This window comes from Mandrillus leucophaeus, unplaced genomic scaffold (genome assembly GCF_000951045.1).
Source record: "Mandrillus leucophaeus isolate KB7577 unplaced genomic scaffold, Mleu.le_1.0 Scaffold5, whole genome shotgun sequence".
NCBI lineage: Eukaryota > Metazoa > Chordata > Mammalia > Primates > Cercopithecidae > Mandrillus > Mandrillus leucophaeus.
This window is the reverse complement of record NW_012105364.1, coordinates 13,297,600-13,312,911: the sequence shown is the minus strand read 5'-3', so window position 1 is coordinate 13,312,911 and position 15,312 is coordinate 13,297,600. Positions and strand designations below refer to the sequence as shown.

The following is a 15,312-nucleotide window of genomic DNA, read 5'->3' as shown; positions in this document are numbered from 1 at the left end:
AAAAAGCTTTTAACATTCTTTCCATTTCAGAATATAAAAGGAATGCAATGTTCCTCTTAAACTAAAGAAGAAAGGAAAACTAACTTATATGCCATACTTCTTGGCAGTATATTCAAGAATATTAATCACTAATTACCTGTTTTAGAATCTCATCCAACAAGCCCATATTGGCCTCCTGAGCTTTTATTGTGTGGGAGAAAAACGCGTAAGTCTTCCTGGACATTAATTTTTCCTCTGGAGGTCTTTTAACTCCCAAAATTAGACAAGCTTCGGAAATATCCTCCTGAAGAATGCCACCAGCTTTGACATAGTCCTGAAATTGTAATTATGATTAAAGGTTATTATCCTGATTTGTAATATCCATGTTTTCTTGAATAAAATGTGTAGCAAACAAAGGCACAACAAATCTTTTGAAGGAATAAAATCTGTATGAATTAGAACAAATAATAGAACAACTACTTGTAATGTTTGTACTTATTGGCTAAAGATAAATCTACCATGGTCAACTCTTAGAGCATTAAACAATTAGAAAACTCGGCATATATATATATACATATGTTTAAGAAGAGTTTATAATTTGGTCATATCCCACTAGCACATGTGACTTAAGCGTATTTGTGAAATGTATATTTTGTACCAACAGTACACTGAAATATTAAATGCCAAATTGTGATTTATTAGTTGTATTTTTAAAAGATAAGACATAATTATAACATTTATTTTTCAGTGTTGGCTCAGTTAGTATTTATTACTGTCCTTACTGTACATTAGTCTGTGCTAGAGATGAGATGCTAAGATACAAGGAAAGATTGTCAAAATTTGTTCTATAAAGGAGCTCACAAAATATAGTAAAAGGTACTCTGGATTGGAGTAAATGAAAAATTCAAAATATTATGATCAGCAGCACCTAAGTGATATGCTACTTTAACTGATATTGAGATAATTCCTAGGTAGGATGATCAAAAAATATGAAAATTAATCTGAAAGGTAGGATACTAAAGAAATATGAAAATTTAAATTAATCTGAAAGGTTACCTGAAATTTAGAGAAATGAAGATGGGAAACACCAGATGGTGATATCAGTAAGAGGCACTGAAGGCATGTATAAAAATACAAAGGGAGAGAAGTAAAGAGACATTTACAGCATACGAGTAAATTGATTTGGAAATGCAGGTTGAATGTCATTATGGCTAACATGAGCTTTATTGGGTAATAAGCAACAATCATTGATATGTATTAATAAATTACTATGTACTTTGCTAAGCTCTTTGCATGAATTATCTCATTTAAATTTCATAGAACTCTCATGAGGTAAGTACAATTATAATCTTCATTCAATCAATGGGAAACCTGAGACTTACAAACTTAATTGAGATTACATAGCTAGTACATGGAAGCAACAGACAGACATATCTGATTTTTAAATAAAGAGATATTACCCAAGCAGAATTAAAAGAGCATCTATGATAGCAGTTGAACAAAAGATAAGTTTAGTTAGGAATCTACTTCGAAGGAAAGTAGAGATGAATAACAGTGATAGTTAAAGAATGAACATGCAATTTCTCCCTAGTTTCTTCAAAAACAGTCCATTTTCTCATTTGTAGTAGATTGGTAAATAAACCATAGTAAATCTGTACAATGGAGTACTTTTCACACAGCCATGAAATGAAATGAAACGAAATGAAATATCTCTAAGAACTTACATAGAGCAATGTTCAAGATACGTTGTTACTAAAGAAAGAAAGCAAGGTAAAAAGAGTTAATATAGTAGACAGCCTTCTGTATAAGAACAAAAGGGAAATAAATACACACACAGGTGTTCATTTTTGCAAAAAAAGAAAAAAGAATGATAGATCAGAAACAAAAGTAACCTTTGGGGTGGGTGAGAATTGGATGTATGGGAGTAAAATGAAAATATGACTTCATTTCTGGAATTTGTAAATGTTCTACTTTGAAAAACAAAATTAAATAAAAAAAGGGAAAGCAAACATTAAAATTGAATAGAAGCAATAATATATAAATCTAGATGGATATTAGATTGATGATGAAACCACACCGAAAAAATAATTCAAATAAGTTTTTTAATACAACACTCTGAATATTCATTGTCAAATATATTCTAAAGGCAAAAAAAAATCAAAGAAATGGTAAACTTCATTTAGTGGGCTTACTGTTAGTTGTAATAATAGTATTGTGATTCTGACACTATTTAATACATATTATAGGATAAAGCAAACAATATGCATTAATGTTAAAGAATCAAGATTTTTACTGTTGGAGAAAACAAATGCAAATATAAAATTTTAAAGGTAAAAAGTTGTGCAATGTTAAATTTTAATTTTCCTGGACATTAATTTTTCCTCTGGAAGTCTTTTAGTATCAGTATTAACTAATGATTAAATAATATATATATATGTGTGTGTGTGTGGGCATCTGTTTGTGTTTATTTCTAAACTCTGTACACTAATAAAGCCTAAGAGCAGCAGTATCTCAGTAACAATAAACATGCTTAACACCAGATACCAGATCTCGGTTTCTATATACTAAAAGAAATTTAGTCTTCTTGGCGAAATTATTAATTTCCTGATGTGGGGCAGGAAAGGTACAAGGTGAGACTAGGACAATTTGTTATTCTAAGAAACAAGAAAGCTCAAAGATAAATGGATTCATGTCCAAAGGACAGAGAATCCCCCTTGGAAGGACTCACACTAACCAATTTTGGGGTAATTCAGATATTAAAAAGAATAATGGTAAATGGATTGAATGAAAAAGATCCATGCTTCCAAAATATACTCAAAAAAGCAAAAATTAAAGAAGCATAATGCAACAGTAAATTAGAGTTCACACTTTGATAAACAATTCAGTTCACTTTAATAAAACAGTACACAACTCATCTTTTAAGCAACATCCTAAGATTCATCTTGTCAACATGAAGATGTATATATAAACTCCTCACAACAAGGCTTTAAATGCAATGGTAAGAAAGCTTTTTTTAAAGAAGTATGTTTAAACACTGAATTACAGAATTCAGTTTGGTAAACAGTTCAATGCACTGTAATAAAACAGTTCACAACTCAAAAAATGGAGAAGTGGAAGAGAAAGAAAAGAAAACCTCTTTTCTAAAGAAGAATGTCAGCAAACAAACTTAGGGGAGTGATAAAAAATTAGAAAAGCATCACTTCACAAGTCTCCATGTAAAAACTGATTCAGGCAAAGATTATCAATGGAGGCTAACATAATTAGTTGTAAAGTTATTGAGGAATAGGAACATCACAGAACTTAAAATACCATACCACAGATGACTCAGTAATTACAAAGGATAAAACAGACTTTAACAATGAAGAGCTCTCACTGTAACTACCTCAACCAAGTGACCACACGTTGCTAACCATGGGACGACCTGATGTTTTGTGCCTTTGATGTGATGCCATGGGAAGAACATATATCACTTATGTTCAATATATAGAATATAACTAGAATATAATCTAATCACAAGAAAACAACCAGATTATTCGTGCCCAGTAGAGGACACTCTGTAAGTCCTGGGCTCTTTTAAAAAGAGTCCATGTCAATATCAATATCATTGAAACAAAATCAGAAAGGGATGTATTGTTCTAGATTGAAAGAACTAAAGACACACAACGATAAAATGCAATAAAGCTTCATTAAGCCTCAATTAAAATAAAAGGCATTTGAGCCAATGGGGAATTTGAACATAGAACTATTTGAACTATCTGAACATTTGAACTATATAAGATGATATTATGAATTATTAATTTCTTAGGTATGAAAATAATATTGTAGTTATGTAGAAAAAACGGTTTATTCTGAGGAGATGTATATTGAAGTATTTAGTAGTAATGAGTTACGATGTCTGTGATTTACTTTAAAATGGTTCAGGAAAGGAAAAGTATATATATATATGTATATTGCTAAAATGGGAATGAGAGTCAAACTTATACCATAACAGTATTTTGAAGAGCAAGTGGAATGATGAACATGATGGGCCTCCCTCAGAGTGGCAGGCAAGGTGCATTCTCAAAGCAGCATTCTCTAGGTGCAAGAATGGAATCTTGTCCCCCGAGTCCCAGAACTAGGGCTGTACATGAAGGAGAGAATGATTGAAAAATATCATCTCCTAAAAGTAAGTTCTTTTATTCCTCAGCTGGAGTAAGCATAGAATAGGGTGAAAATAATACTTTTAACCAAAGTAAAGAAATCAAAATGACACTAGCAAACATTTTATTTTCACTCAGATGCTCCTTAATTTTCATATGCAGGTTCACTTTATTCTCACATATTTTAAACATTGGAAATGCTTACCTTATCATGAATGGCCCGTCGATTCGAAGGCTGTATCAAGACCTTGTATCCCAGATTGGTGATGCCTTTGATGTGCTTGGGAGCTAGAGGGGCCCTTCTCTCCCAGGCATTCACATCCTCCCTCCGGACGGCCAACACAGCTTTGTGGTGAAGACCCTTGGAGAGGCTGACCTCCAGCCTGCCCAGTCCAGTCCTATGGACTCGCAGCATCTTGACACCTGGTGACTGTAAAGGCAATGTAAAGAGCAGAGCAACAAAAGGCAGCAGGGCTGGCAGATCAGTTCTGGTCTCCTGAGAAATCTGCAGTAAAATACAACCCGCTCTTTTGAAAACAGACACAAGGTAGAGAAGGAGGAAGGGAAAACTGGGATGTCAAGTGTTCCTTTACCCAAATAAAGCTGAGTTTTCAAAAGCAAGATTATTTAACTACAAAATTTTAAAAAGTATAGAGCAACATATGTGACACTAACTGCCAAGCTAAAATAGCTTTTTAAATACACATTTAAGCAAACATCTATTCACACAAAAGTTTTAGATACATTAATTTACAGTGCAAATCCAGGAAGATAATAAAGAGCAAAACTTTCAGGTTGGTCCAAATTTTGATGGCATAAAGTTTGAAATCCTTATAAAGGTATACAAGGCTCTTCACAATTTAGTGCCAATCTCTTTCCAGTTCAGCTCTGACCATTCTCAAAACAAGTGTTTCTCAGTGTGTCCCGCAGCCCAGTGTCAGTGAACTGTTTTTTTTTTTTTTTTTTTAAACTGGTTCACAGAGAGATGTGTACATAAATAGAAAGTAAGCATTTAGAAGCCTTAATACCACATGATCATTTTTATTTATTTACTTATTTATTTTTAGAGATGAAGCCTCACTCTGTCAATGCTAAAATTGCAGTGATGAGGTAATTGCTCACTGCAGCCTGGGCCCAAGTGATCCTTCAGCCTCGGCCTCCTGAGTAGCTAGGACTACAAGTGCACATCACCCACCTGGCTAATTTCTTTTTAAATTTTATGACAAATTACTGGGATTACAAGGGTGATTCACCATGTCAGGTCACAAGATAATTTTTTCTAGTAATTTATTGTTACTGAATTTTACAAAAGTATTGGTCCTCAACAGATTCAAAATTTCAGAAAACCAATCAACCAAACAAACCTATTCTTTCACCATAGGTGTTAGAAGCTTAAGAAGCAGTGTTAAATCACTCTGCTTCCACCACAGAGTCCAGCCTCACCTTCTCTGTTTCCCTTTGTTGCTCTAAACATGCCATTTGCTCTTCCTGAGTTTCCTCTCCATACCATGGCCTCCTACTGTTGTATTAAACCCCGATCTGCCTCAACCAGTTTTCCGACTGCTATTCAAGTGAGAAGATTGTGTAATTCATCAAGAAATAGTTACAAAAGACTTACTATGATGAATGTAATGGGCTTCTCTCAAAGTTGCAGGCAAGGTGCATTCTCATGAATAAACTCTACTCAAAGCAGCATTCTCTGGGTACAAAAAGTGTCTTGTCCCCCTAGTCTCAGAACCAGGACTGCACATGAAGGAGAGAATGATTGAAAAATATAATCTACTAAAAGCAATTCTTTTATCCCTCAGCTGGAGAAAGCATAGAATACATTGGAAATAATACTTTCAACCAAATTAAAGAAATTAAAGTGACACTAGCAAACATTTTATTTTCACCCAGATGCTCCTTAATTTTTCTATGCAGGTTCATTTATTCCTATGCAGAATAAATCTTATATAAATATTTAAAGCATAAATATCCAGGTTTAACAGTATTCTATCCATCTTCAAATGGTTACCTACATTTTGTAGCCAAATCTCATTTCAGATGATGATTTGCTGGATCATTTGAATGCTAAAACTTAGTTTTCCATGTAAAGTTGGCAGCAAAATATAAGGATTGAATGATTTTTATACCTTCTAGAATTTCCTACCCATCACTGCTAACATATATAGAAAAGTCTGCGTGAAACATATTTCTTTTACATCAGACTGCAATCTTGGAAGAGCACCAACCTGATGGATGGGGAAGACTTGACCAAACAATTAAGCACACAAGTACATTTCCTGGGGGTAAACAACTACTTGCTACCTAGACAGTAAATTTATAGGACACTTTACAACAGAATCAGAGAACAGACCAAACAGCGAAGAGTCCGGCTAAGAAGGCTTTAGGAAGATGGCCAAGAAGAAAGAAAGCTGCACATAGCAAGAGAAACTGCTGATGATTAGGAATTCAGGCATTTACTCCGGGCAAAATATGCATGCAAAATAGATTATCAGCATTTCAGTAAACCATTGTTATATACTGCATCTAATTTTTTGTTTATTCATGTGCTTTTGTTTTTAAAATAGACTGCATTAAACTCAATCCCAAACCCATAACATTCAGTCTTCTTGCAGCCAAAAGAAAAACTGCAATGTCCTGTAGAACCTGAATCCCTTAGTTCCTAACAAGACCAATTCCAAAGATAGTGATTCCTTGGAACACACACATCTGTCCAGAAATGGTCCCATCTTCCCAGCAGGGGCTGTGTTTCATGAATTCACAGATGACTACATAACCCTGTAACTTTTATTATGAATCAAAATTCTTGACTCCAACAGGAGGAACATGTGCAGATAATTTAATCCCTCCCGTCTAGCCCAAGCTTGAATTTTAACCTCACTCATCCATCACTCAGTAACAATCCCTGCTCCTTCTCCCACCACCTCCTTTGTCTGGGATAGGGCAGGAAAGTAGGAGACACAGACACAGATACAGACACAGACACAAATACAGACAGACAAGTAACGTACACATATATACTTGCAAAGGCCAACTACCTTGGAAGACTAGGGAAAAAGACAGAAGTGCCTGGGACTGAGCTTCAGTTTATTTGGGATGCTACTTTCACTTTCACTTTTTGCATGGAAGGCTTAAATCATAATTTCTGTAACTTTCATAATTTCAATAAATGTAACAGTAGTTACCATTGATTAAGCCTTACATGCCAAGCTGTATGCTGAGCACTTTATGGACATCATCTTATTTCCTCCTTGCAAAAATCTTATTAAGTAGATGCATATCCCCATTTTGTAGATGAAGAAACTGAACTGGAGTCATATAGGATCTGTTGCTTTTAAGCAGAAGCAGGATTCCTAGTTTAATGTTTAACACCTGGAATTTTCTCTTCTTTGCCAAAGGCTACAGATTCACACCATATAGATCCAACACATGCTGTTAACTCCAGCCAACTCTTGTTTCAGAAAGAAATCAGATCCATATATATGGCTTTGCCTTCAACAGTTACAGTGAATTAGCGTTCTTCCCACAGCATGCGGTGCCTCTCTTGACTGCTTTTCCTGATTTATACTGAAAATCATTCCTGAGTACCTGCCAAGACAAATTCTAGATTTCTGGGTGCTTAGAAAAAAAAAGTTTGATTCTAGTATAACTGCTAATTACTGCCTGAACCTTAAAACTTGGCTCAGAATAGAACTTTCAAGATTTACACTTCATTTGCTTCTGAGGTCTTCAAGAAACAGGAAACAGTGAGAATTTCTGAATTGCACTGCAGTTGTCTAGTATTTCATGGCAATGCCAACGGGGGCTGCTGTAGCTTTTTCTGTCCTGGATTTTGTGGTATTTTTAAAGAATACAGGAAGTAAATTCAATGTATATTTCTGGAATGCCTTCAATGAAGGAAGGAGGGAAGATCGGGGTTTACTCACCACCAGCTCTGGTGAGGTTACCCGATAGTGTTGGTTGCTGATAACAGCTTGTAACACAAGCAAGGAGGATGTAGAAAAGCAGGAGGCAGAGAGGGGAAAGAAAGAGTTAGAAAGAACAAAGAGGAGGAAAATAGAGAAAGAGAAGTGTCACACAGTCAAGGGTAGGGTACAAGACCTTTCCTCTGACAAATTGTAACAGTCTTCCCTTTGTTACATGAGGTTAACATTTCAAATATAAAAATGAAACTCAAAAGATTTCCTCTCTGTTTTTGTAAAACAGAACACCACTAAGGTATACACTTTTATTTACTTACCTAAAACTGATCAGGAATTTGAAATGTCTCTAAAAGTCATGGAAGTATTATAGTGAATTGCAGCCAGATACAGTAGCCCCTGCTTATCTGTGGTAATACATTCCAAGACCCCCAGTGGATGCTTGAATTCTCTGATAGTACCAAACCCTATATATACTATGTGTTTTCCTATACATACATACCTATGATATAGTTTAATTTATAAATTAGGCACTGAAAGAGATTAGCAACAATAACTAATAAACGGAATAATTATGACAATATATTGTAATAAAAGTTATGTAAATGTGGTATCTCTCTCTCTCTCTCTCTCTTTTTCTCTCTCAGAATATCTTAGTGTACTTTATACACCTATTTTCAGACCAGATTGACAGTGGGTAACTGAAACCATGGAAAGTGAAAACTTGGATAAGAAGGAACTTCTATGTACTGAGACAGGAAGATAATCATGCAAGTTGCCCAGTAGCAATAGGAGAACATACTCTATGATACTGTCTTATCTTTCCATCTCTCAAGGGAGCAAGACTTAATCTTTTAATTTACTAATTACCAACTTTGCAACAAAAACATGAGAATCAGAGGAAAGATCATGCTTGAATGTTCTTTGTATTTTGTATTATTTTCCAGAGAAGGGAAAGGAAAAAGAGAGAGAGAGAAAGAGACAGAGAGAGAGAGAGAAAGAGAGGGACACAAAGACAGAGCTCAGCACTCCATACTTATCCCACCATTTTCTGTCAATGACCATGAGCTGTGCTATGGTCACTGAGTACACCATCATTCTAAATCACATGGAGTAACCAAAGCAAAGCAGATTCTATAAAATCTATTTATAAAAGATTATATTTAAGAAAAGCCACTCTCAGGACAGAGAATCTCATGTGTGGTTAGAAAGGTCCTTTCAGAGTGTGAGCAGACTTGTCTTTTGTACAATCACATATATTAATATAAAAACAGCTACTCATTTGCTTATAGCATGAATATTTTCTAATATTTAAATTATAATGAAATCCAGAAAGTTTCTTGATAGAGTTATCAAAATTGTACATGGAATATGGGACAAATGCTTTTGATTCTCTTTAATTCAAAAAATATCTGGGGCCTACCTAAGATATGCACAGCATGATGCACTTGGTAAAGATATAAAGAAGCAGTAATCCAGTCCCTGCCCATGTTCAGGATTAGTTTTATCTAATTAAATGGTACTGGTCAATATCTGATGGTGAATTATTAATTATTGATTTTATCCAAATATTAGAGTCAAAGTGGGCCTGATAGAATGTAATCTAAAATCTTGTATTACAAACAAAATAGTGGGCTGGGCACGGTGGCTCAAGCCTGTAATCCCAGCACTTTGGGAGGCCGAGACGGGCGGATCACGAGGTCAGGAGATCGAGACCATCCTGGTGAATACAGTGAAACCCCGTCTCTACTAAAAAAAATACAAAAAACTAGCCGGGCGAGGTGGCGGGCGCCTGTAGTCCCAGCTACTTGGGAGGCTGAGGCAGGAGAATGGCGTAAACCCGGGAGGGGGAGCTTGCAGTGAGCTGAGATCCGGCCACTGCACTCCAGCCTGGGTGACAGAGCGAGACTCCATCTCAACAAAAAACAAAACAAAACAAAAAACAAATAAGAATAGTGAGGCCCATAGAAATAGGGGATTTTTTTTTCTGTTTTATAGAAAGCATTTTCCAAGCCTCTATTATGTATTTTTATAATGACTTATCATAATGGATGTCACAATAAGACACTCTGTTGTTCTCATTGGTGTAACTTTTTAAATGTAACTCAATCAAGATTTTTCTCTCTGCTACTTTTCAGGCAGTATTTATGCCTTAAAATGATGTATTTGGCCAGGCACAGTGGCTTATGCCTACAATGCCAGCACTTTGGGAGGCCAGGGTGGGCAGATCACCGCAGGAGTTCGAGACCAGCGTGGGCAATATGCAAAACCCCATCTCTACTAAAAATAGAAAAATTAGCTGGGCATGGTGGCACATGCTGGCAGTCCCAGCTACTCGGGAGGCTGAAGCATGAAAATCACTTGAATCCTGAAGGCGGAGTTTGCAGTAAGTGAAGATCATGCCACTACACTCTAGCCTGGAAAACAAAGTGAGACTTTCTCAAAAACAAACAAACAAAGAAAGAAAAAACCAAATGATGTATTTAATTTTTGCAGTTTTTATAAGAGAAGTGGGTAGATGAAGAGAGCTGAGATTCTCATAGAGCTTTTTAGTCTTCCATCAAATAGCAAAAATTCTTTAAGTCTCTTTAACCCTTCCCATAGCACCAACCCACTCAGAATACTTTTTAAGCTTACAGTTCACCTACCTAAGCAAAACAATGCACAAGCATTACAAGAACTTAAGAATGAACTAAGAGGCCGGGCGTGGTGGCTCATGGCTGTAATTCTCGCACTTTAGGGGGCCGAGGGGGAGGGACCACGAGGTCAGAGATCGAGACCATGGTGAAACCCCATCTCTATTAAAAATACAAAAAATTAGCTGGGTGCGGTGGCGGGCGCCTGTAGTCCCAGCTACTCGGAGGACTGAGGCAGGAGAATGGCGTGAACCGGAAGGCATAGCTTGCAGTGAGATTGCACCACTGCACTCCAGCCTGGGCGACAGAGCGAGACTCCGTTTCAAAAAAAAAAAAAAGAATGAACTAAGCATTCATTGCTCCTCTTAATTCCTGTCACTTCTATTGGTATATGTATCAAGGATCACACATACATTTCTGATGAAATTAAGGCCAAATGTTCCAACTTCAATCACCACAGTTAGGAAAGTGCTCTTTGTCCATCTATTTTAGATCTTTAAAATAACTTCACTACGGCATAATTCAGTGACTCAAACCAAAACTATCAAATCACACGGGGGATTTCTCAATGACAAATTATTTGCAATAATCAGGCATACATTGTGATTAAATATTGAGACTAAGAATGGAGTAATGTAGTCTTTAGATGAAGAAAATAAGTTCATGGATCAACAGCACTAATTATTTATATTCACCCTTCCAAGTAACTTAAAAAAAAAAAAAACAAGTATATATTAAAACTCATGGTTTCTCAAGAAGCCTTGGTGTCTGTAAATAAGTGTGGCAGCTCTATGGCTATGAGTCTTGGTCCACACTAGGTATCAAAACCATAATATATTTTGGAAAGGTTAAAAAGAGTTCCAGAATTAACAGAGCACCGGCTGATGGCCTAGAAGGAATCCAAATCCCTCTCCATTTCAAGGCTTGCTAGAACTAAGCTTGGGCTTGCATTAACACTGCTCTCTATACTTTCACTTCCTGTGCGTGGGTACATTCTTTTAATGCTTCCATGTTAAACTTTTTATAAAATACTTTACCGGATTAAGAAGAAAATAGTAGACTTTGGGGGAGGAGGTCTATTAGTGTTAATTAATGTGGTTTGAGAATTTTCATACTTTCCCCAGCCCATCACCTACTCAAAGTTATCCATAAGCATGACACATATTTCTCCTGGTCTGTAGCTCATAATTTTAGCTTCACTGAAATGGAATACAAAGTTAGTTCTAAATTGGAGTCTAGTCCAAAATGCTTATCTGCTTACTTGTCTGTCTCTTTGCTAAACCGTAAATGTGTATGAATTGTGTTTTACTCATCTCTGTATTCCCAATGACAGGCACATGGGAAAACAGTAAGTGTTTTAAGAAAGAATGAATAAATGAATGAGCAAATTTAATAAACATTATAAAGACCTATGCAGCAAGAAAACAAACAAACAAAATAGACACATGAATAAGAAGAGACTCACATCCCCCAACCCTGTAAAAAAAAAAAATTAAAAAAAAATTCTCTATTCTCTTCCAAGATCTCATAGATTAGCGAATGTTATGAAATATAGTACAGTGTAGCGGGAAAACTTAGACATGGGAGCTGGGACACATAACTAAATGTAGGGTTCCTTCTCTCAACTTCAGTTTCCTTGCCCAGACTAAAATATAATACTAAAGTCCCTTTCGGGCTCCGATATTCTGATTCTATTAAGCATAGTAGTGACTGGACACTGTGAATGACAAAAACATTAGAAATGTAGAACATAAATAGGCACTCTGACTTATTAATTTCCAGCTAAAGTACACCAAACAGGGAAACAAAATACCAAAAACACAATCAAGAAAGAGTGGACATTCACTTGCGCTACCTGCATTAATAGCATGGAACAGGAGCCAAGAGCCTGCAACAGAAGATGGATACCTCAAAGGAATACTGGTTTCTCTCCTGGGTTCTTTGGCGGCCAAACTTACTCTGTGACCTTGACTGGCAACTTAACCTGTCTGTGCATCAAGTGCAAAATGAGAGTCATCTGAACCTCTACCTCTTAGGGCTCTTGTGACGTTTAATTGAGCTAGTATGCATAAAGTGCTGAGCATTGCTGTGTGTCATAAACAATAAATTTTAAGAAAAGAAAAAGCTTCCAGTCTTGCCTACTCCTCGAAAGCAAGCCCAACCGCCGCTAACATTTCTTTCCTCTGTCACACCATAGTAAGGCCTTCATGATGGCTCCATATTAATCCCCCACCCTTACATTATTTTTGAAAAAAAATAATTAGAGCCCAATAAGCCCTCTCTTCAATTTCAAACTTTAGGCATGGATGTTCAAGATAAATAAATTACTATTTTAGTGTTGTATTTCATCAAATTTAAGACAATTTTTTTTACACGTTTTAGCATCTATGATATAGGGATGCATCTTACAATTAATGGCACCTTAGATCAAGTGAATGTGGTAATAATGTTTGGGGGTTATTTCCCATTCCAAATGTTTGTTTCCATCATTTCATGAATTGCATAGAATCTTTTGTGGCCTTACCTAAAAAAATTTACCACTGTTTGTAATGTTATTTCTATGAGAAAATTAATAAAAGTATAAATGAAAATAGTGAAAATGTTTTGTTAAATGGTGGTTTCTTACACATCAAATATCATTTCCAAAATTCTGAACCAAGGTCTGTTAAAGGACTAGTGAGAAAAAAATTCAGTGACAAATAAACCAAAGTTCTGATCACGCCATCGTCATTAACAAGTGAGACTGATAACAAATATGATTATCTGGAGAGCAGGAAAATGATTCTGGTAAATTGGCTTCAATTTTTGTCCACCTAACTCACTTTGCAGAATGGCCACCAGGTTACACAGCCAAGTCATGTAGCCCTAGATTCACTCACCTTCGTGGGAAAAAAAGAAGAGGGGAGTGCAAGGGACAAAATACACAAACCTAGAAACACCAAAGTGCCATCAGTGTTTTGGGGTTTTTAAAACAAAGTATTGAAAAGCTGCAGTCCTTCAGTCAAGGGCCTTTTCGTCCTGTGTATAACTACATCTCACAGCTGCACCTTCCCCACTGATGACCCACAACATCAAAAAATGTTAATCCTTGTTCAAGTTACTGAACTCATTCTTCCTCTCGCGCGCGCGCTCTTTCTCTCTCTCTCCCGCTCCCCCCACCCCCATTCCCCTGAAATCAGTATCTGAAAAGCACATTTCTTCTTCTGAAGCTGTCAGGATAGACAGACATTCAGCCCCACTCAACGGTGGGTAACCTGCTTCTCCCCGCGCCCCCTCCCGCGCGAGCGCTCACAACGGTCCGCACAGCCCCGCAGGCGCTTAGGAGTTCAGGAAACCCAGACTTGCAAGGCGCCCACTTCCGCCCGTCTCCGATCCTTGCTGGAGAATGGGTCTCTGTCTCGGAGAGTGGGCAGCCCGAGATGGACAAGGAGAGAAGTTTGTGATCAGAGTTTGGCTACGCCGGGTGTGGGGAGGGAAGGGGAAAGGAACCTCCCCGAAATTTCCATCCACCGCCCCTCAGCCAGAAGTCCCCTCTAAGCACGCGGTCCAAAAAGTAACAAGGCGTTGTTTCCACAGCTTAAGCAGTTCTTTATTCCCCAGCCACAGCACCACCACTATACGCCAAAAAGAAAGAAAAGAAATCCGAATTGCAATCTCTCGCCTTTCTACTTAGAAATGCTGGAGCTGCACTGACCGCTCTCCCTCCCTTCCTCGCAGTGAAACGCTCTGCGTTTGCGCTCTCCCTCCATTCCTCGCAGGGAGGCCCGAATGGTTGCAGCCTTCTCCCTTCTCTCGGCCCGGCCCGGGTCGCCTCGCCGCACCGGGACCCAAAGGCCAGGCTCCCGGGCCCCTCCCAGCGACAGCCCGAGTCTGGCCCGCGATCTCCAGCGCCAGCGCATCTCATAGGCTAAGCCCACCCGCCCGTCTGCTCAGCTCTCCTCCGGGACCTCTCCTCACCTCGTCCGCTCTGGGGCGCCGACTTGTCCCCCGCCGCCTCGGATCTTCTGAGTCGCTGCAGGGGAGGCTCCGAATTCCTAGCAGAAATTGGGATGGAAGCCCGGGAAGTAGGAGGTGTTTGCTCAACTTCTAAGGACGTCACGCCTCTGCCTCCCGTAGCCAATCAGCAGCCGTCCTGCGGGAACAACCTTCTCCTCCACCAATCGGCGGCCTGGCAGGTGCTACGTCATGCCCGGCCCCTGCTCCTCCCCAAGGTCCTTCTGCCTCTCTGATCTCCGACCTGCGTTCTCAGCTGGGACTTCGAGTTCTCCCAGGATAATTATCGACCAGGTTTGTAACTGTCCGTGGCAGAAGGCCGGCGGGGACAGAAAACAACGAAAATAGTCGGGGCATTACGCGCTAAATATAGGTGCACATCTCCTGGGGAAAAGTTGCGAGTGCCGGTACCTCACGTTTGTTTAGCTATGGGCACTTTTCAAAGCATTTCACCGCCTTGTCACAAGCATATGAAGCCAGATAACAGTTCTTACAACAGTTTTAGAAGCCAGCAAGCAGAGAATCTGAGAAATTAAATCTGAGTGTGTTCATGTGCATATGGCAATGTCCAGTGTTCTTGAAAGGTCCTAACTACGTAGGAGGCCTGGAGGGAGGAGGAAAACGTATTTCATAGACACT

General features: G+C 38.1%; 1 protein-coding gene across 1 annotated transcript in view; it reads right to left on the bottom strand.

Moving 5' to 3' along the window:
• Nucleotides 1-14,751, bottom strand: part of AASS (aminoadipate-semialdehyde synthase) — a 71,016-nt gene extending 56,265 nt beyond the window's left edge. Inside the window, exons 1-3 of the mRNA XM_011995998.1 lie at nucleotides 14,638-14,751; nucleotides 4,324-4,548; nucleotides 137-313 (exon numbers count right to left, since the gene is read on the bottom strand). Of these exons, the coding sequence (XP_011851388.1) occupies nucleotides 137-313; nucleotides 4,324-4,533 (387 nt within the window). The 5' untranslated portion in view covers nucleotides 4,534-4,548; nucleotides 14,638-14,751. The remainder of the gene's footprint in view (nucleotides 1-136; nucleotides 314-4,323; nucleotides 4,549-14,637) is intronic.
• Between the last annotated feature and the right edge of the window lie 561 nt (nucleotides 14,752-15,312).